Source organism: Chinchilla lanigera, unplaced genomic scaffold (assembly GCF_000276665.1).
Source record: "Chinchilla lanigera isolate Chin_1 unplaced genomic scaffold, ChiLan1.0 scaffold00050, whole genome shotgun sequence".
In the NCBI taxonomy this organism is placed as follows: Eukaryota; Metazoa; Chordata; class Mammalia; order Rodentia; family Chinchillidae; genus Chinchilla; species Chinchilla lanigera.
The window spans coordinates 13,943,490-13,948,571 of NW_004955451.1; the positions used below are offsets into that span (position 1 = coordinate 13,943,490).

The 5,082-nt window shown below is 44.4% G+C and overlaps 1 protein-coding gene across 1 annotated transcript in view; it reads right to left on the reverse strand.

Moving 5' to 3' along the window:
* Fbxo47 (F-box protein 47) overlaps positions 1–5,082 on the reverse strand; it is a 27,264-nt gene that overhangs the window by 3,704 nt on the left and 18,478 nt on the right. Inside the window, exons 7-9 of the mRNA XM_013519121.1 lie at positions 3,902–4,078; positions 1,418–1,564; positions 375–637 (exon numbers count right to left, since the gene is read on the reverse strand). Coding sequence (XP_013374575.1) covers positions 375–637; positions 1,418–1,564; positions 3,902–4,078 — 587 coding nt within the window. The remainder of the gene's footprint in view (positions 1–374; positions 638–1,417; positions 1,565–3,901; positions 4,079–5,082) is intronic.

Genomic DNA, 5,082 nt, shown 5'->3' on the forward strand with positions numbered 1-5,082 from the left:
ATTGCAGGTGTGCCCCACCATACCCAGCCCACACTGGCTATTTGGAAGCAAATCAAAAAGGTACTTTCTTCAAAACAGAGTTTTAGGTGAGGGGATTGCTCAGTGACAGAGCACTCACCTGGCTGGGCCAGGCCCTGAGTCCATCCTGAGCACTAAAAAGAAGGAATTTTTAAAAGCTAACTTGGCAGAGCTATATGATGACAAGCTAGATGTGATTCCAAATATTATTATTTATTATGTATATTTTATTTTGCTTTTTATTTTTGCAGTGCTGAGGATAAAACCCTGGCTCATGGGCAGTGGGCAGATGCTTCCCCCCGAGCCCCCGCCCCTTGGTCCCACATCTATTGTAATGCTTTGAGTATTTATTTTCATGAAGCTGGGACACAGCCCAGGCGTCCTGCACACCGGCCGTCTCCCCTGCAGTGGTGCACCCCGGCCTTGCAATTTGGTGGATTGTAAGCGGCGAGCAGAAAACCTTTGCTTCCACTCACCAGCGCCAGGAAGACGACGAGCCGCGCCAGCTCCAGGGTCCGGCCGTTCACAGCCTTGCTGGCCATGAACGTGAAGCAGATGTTGTTCCCGCTGAGGATCAGGAGGTGCGCATTGTTCTCCAGCAACCACTCCCGGGGAACCACTTGGAGGAGAGGGGAGCAGTTACTCGTGGGAAATCATGCCATAGCCCCTGACCTCCGTGCAGTATCAGTCTGCTCTCCTGGGAATACAGAGTGTGAGCGAAACCCTCCAGAGAATAGCTTTAGTTCTTCAGTTACTGCACTTGGCCAGAGACAGAGGCTGTTGGCAGGTGGCGGTGGCTCCGCAAATGGAGCAGTGACACGGTCACAGTGTTTCCCCTGCACGTGTGTCGCAGGCGGGGCGTCTGACCTCGTGTAAGGACAGAGCCCTGTACCTACAGTGCTCTGCAGGCCTGGGAAAGCTGGCTCAGCTGTCCCATGCCAGCAGCAGGGGACTTCCTAACCTAGAAGGGTGTTTCCAAGGACTTGTGAAATAAGAATAAGGGAGCTAATTAAACTATAAAGTTTTCAACTGGACGTGGTGACGCACACCTATAATCCCAGCACTCGGGAGGCTGAGGCAGGAGGGTTGCTATGAGTCTGAGACCAGCCTGGGCTACAAAGTGAGTTCAAGGGCAGACTACATAGCAAGGCCCTGTCTCAAAAAAACCAAAACAGAAAACCTATAAAGCTTTGCATAATAATAATAATAAATGTATATTTCTGAAATAAAGTTGCGCATGTGTTCTCCTCTAACCTACTGCTAAGTCCGAAGTATTTTGGAGCAGTCAGTGATTTCTGACAAGCACATCACTTGCTACCTGTAGAACAAGGCTTACACTTTATAACCATAGCCTAACAGTGACTCTTTACTACTCTCTATTAACAAATCCATATTTTACCTGACAGTTCGTCTATAAGGCTGATAATATCGTCTGCTGTCCACTCTTTGGTACCTGTGTCATACAGTAATTTAATAGCATCAGCCAAATCTTTCAGACTGGGTTCGTCTGTAGGGCCTTCTGTCATTGTATGCCAAGCCACCAGTCCTGAATTGAGACAAAAACAAGGCTGTAATGCAATAGTTCGCTTTGTGATAAAGACTTCAGGGATTAACACATTCCTGCAGTTCGAACCACTGCTGGTAGACATGTGACGGTCCCATCAAGCAGCTTGTACTATTGGTGGTACACATGGATCTAATCACTTTTATTGGTCTTTTTACTTCATGGGAGGCTGAGGCAGGAGGACTGCTAAATCTGAGGTAGGCTTAGGGAATTTAGCAAGATCCTGTCACAAAATAAAGTATTTTTTAAAAGGGCTGGGGATAAAGCTCAAAGCTGGAGCATTTGCCTAGTATGTGGCCCTGGATTCAATCTCCAGTACTGTAAGGAAGAGGAGGAGTGGCCGGGTGTGGTGGCACATGCCTGTAATTCTAGCACTCAGGAGGCTGAGGCTGAGGCAGGAGGACGGTTGCAAGTTTGAGACCAGCCTGGGCTACCAAGTGAGCTCAAGGCCAGCCTGCACTACATAGAGAGACCCTGTCTCAAAAAGACAAAAATAAAGTATCACTTCTAATAATGATATGTTTTTATTTATTTGTTTATTTATTTATTGCTACAGGGTCTCACTATGTAGTGCAGGCTGGCCTTGAACTCACTTACGTAGCCCAGGCTGGCCTCCATCACTTTATGGTGATCCTCCTGTTTCAGCCTCCAGAGTGCTGGGATTGCAGGCATGTACCACCACACCTGATTTAACTTTAAATGTTTCTTACTGCTCTGATGAAACACAAAAATGATAGCTAAACAAAGCAAAAAAAAAGGGTAGTTTTACTACACAGCATGGTACTTTTGGTTCAAAAATGATTTTACCTCATAACAGAAATTGGAACGAGCTGTTGCTATACTCTTATTAAAACAAAATGAAATCTACCGACATCCTCCCCTGAAAAAAGAGCAGGCTGCATCTGAGAATCTTTCAAACATTTATATGAAAACAGCAAGTCAGTCAATTTTGGATTATTTGCTTATGGCTTATTCTCTGTGTAACATATAGAATTTTTTCTTTTTTTTTGTCTTTTTGAGACAGGGTCTCACTCTGCAGTTCAGGCTGGCCTTGAGCTCACTTTGTAGCCCAGGCTGGTCTCAAACTCGCAATGGTCCTCTTGCCTTGGCCTCTCGAGTGCTGGAATTACAGGCGTGCGCCACTTTTTTTTTTTTTTTTGAGACAGGGTCTCATTGTGTTGCCTGGGCTGGGTTCTGAGCAATCGTCATGCCTCAGCTTCCTGAGTAGTTTGGATTACAGTCATGTGACCCTATACCTAGCTATCCAATAAAACTTTAATCCCAGACGACTCTCTGCTGCTACCCAACCTACTTTTAACTGCTTACATCCCAGCTGGGTTTGGTGATGAATGCATGTAAACCTAAGGCTCTGGGAGGCTGAGATAGGAGGACTGTGAGCTTGAATCCAGTTTGGGCAATTCATTGGCTTAGCAAGACATGTCTCAAAATAAAACATAAAAATGAGATGGAGATGTAGCTCAGTGCGAAGGCCCTGGGTTTGATCTCCAGTGCTGCAAAAACGGTCAGTCAAACAAACTAAGAACTCCTATTTTTCATACACTTAAACAGTAAAATTTTCACATTCAGATTTTTTTTTCGATCCTGGGGATTGAAGCCAGGGCCTTCATACTGAGATACATTTCCACCCTACTTTATGTTTCATTTTAAAACAACGTCTCACCAAGTTGCCAGATTGCCCAGGCTGGGCTCAAACTTGCAATTCCTGCCTCAGACTCCCAGAGCACTGGAATTACAGGTGTGCATCACCATGCCCAGCTAAATCTGTCAAGATTAAATCCATTAGTCTATATAACTAATGTATATTAATACAAAAGTGTGGAAAAAATCAGATTAAGGAAAGCATCTGCTCTGACCACTACTCTGCTTCTTAGCATTCTTAGTCCCTCCAGGAGCAAATATAACCTTGAGACAAGAGAACGTTTATGACTGAGCCAGGTGCGGTGACACACATTTGCCTTCCCAGCACTCAGGTGGCTGAAGCAGGAGGATCACCACAAGTTTGAGGCCAGCCTGGGCTACATATCGAGATCTTGTCTCAAAAAAAAAAAAAAATAGGAAGAAAGAAAGAAAGAAAGAGAGAAAAGGGAATGTTTAACACTGAAAAGCAGCTACTTCAGGCAAAGCAGGATGACGAATATATTTGGCAGTGACTTACAGCAGAACAATTTCTGCTTAAAGCTTAGTTTTCTACAAGTTAGTGTAGCATGTACCTACGAAATCATAAAACACAGCTTAGTTATTAGCAATCACGAAACCAACCAGTTATATGATACACATCCCTGACAAACAGGTGCTCACCATCCTGAGGCGAGGTTGGCCCGAAAATGATATACAGTAACCGTGCCTGATTCACCATTGGCCATGGCTTTAATATTCGTGTCAGCCAGAAAACAGAGTCACTTTGATGTATCCAGTGATCAAGCAGGACATTTCTACAGAATAATCTGATCCTTAACTCCAGCTTTCGGGCACTTCCTATGAAGACAAAAATTGTAAGCCACTTTTCTAGAAAGGCAGATTGTGGATCGGTTGGTGATTAGAGCGACACATTGATGACTGTGGTTAAGATAATAATCATGAACTGGGTTTCTGAACAGGAAGTCACCAAGAGATAGTCTATTCTTAAACTGCCCTAATTTTAAAGTTCAAAGATCTTCTTCCCCTTATCTTCCTTATTTATATTCAATACTCTGAATAATGAGCTACTCAAAGCACATGCTAAAATTCACCTCTGTCATGGAATTTCAGGTTCCAAAAGAAATACGTGCATGGACACATCAAAGATAAAGTCATCGGTGTTCTGTGTTCTGAAAGCATCGCTCCGTTGTCTTCTGTAAAATGTTAGATTATTGAGGAACTGTTTCGGAATGGTTTTATTGAGCTACAGTCCACACACCACACACTTACCCCTCTCAGCGTGTTGGGTGTGTTCACAGATACATGCAGCCATTACGACAGCCAACTTTAGAAACTTATATCACTTCAAAACTTTTTTTTCTTTTAGCTGTCACCCTGGCATCTCTTGGTACTTTATCACCCCCACCTTGAGCACCCAATAACTTACTTTTTGCCTCCACAGATTTTAGTCTTTTGGATTTCCATGAGTAAAATCATATAGCCTGTGGTCTTCTGTGGCTTATTTCACTGAGCACAGCATGTCCAAGACTCACCCATGTGTGGTCTGTATCTGTCCTCTTCATGGCCACGCACTGCTCCCTCCCACGGGTAGACCACTGTTTATCCCTTCACCCACTGACGGGTACGTGGCTTATTTCTACGCTTTTGCTATTATAAATGACGTGGCTGTGAACACTTCTGTACAAGTTTCTGTGTGGACATGTCTGCATTTCTCTTGGGGGCAGACCTAGAGGGGCTGCTGGTCCTATGGTAGCTGTGTGTTTAATCATCGGAGGAACGGCCTACTTTCCAAATTACTGCAACATCGCACAGTCTCATCAGCAAGAGGGTTCTGAGGTCCC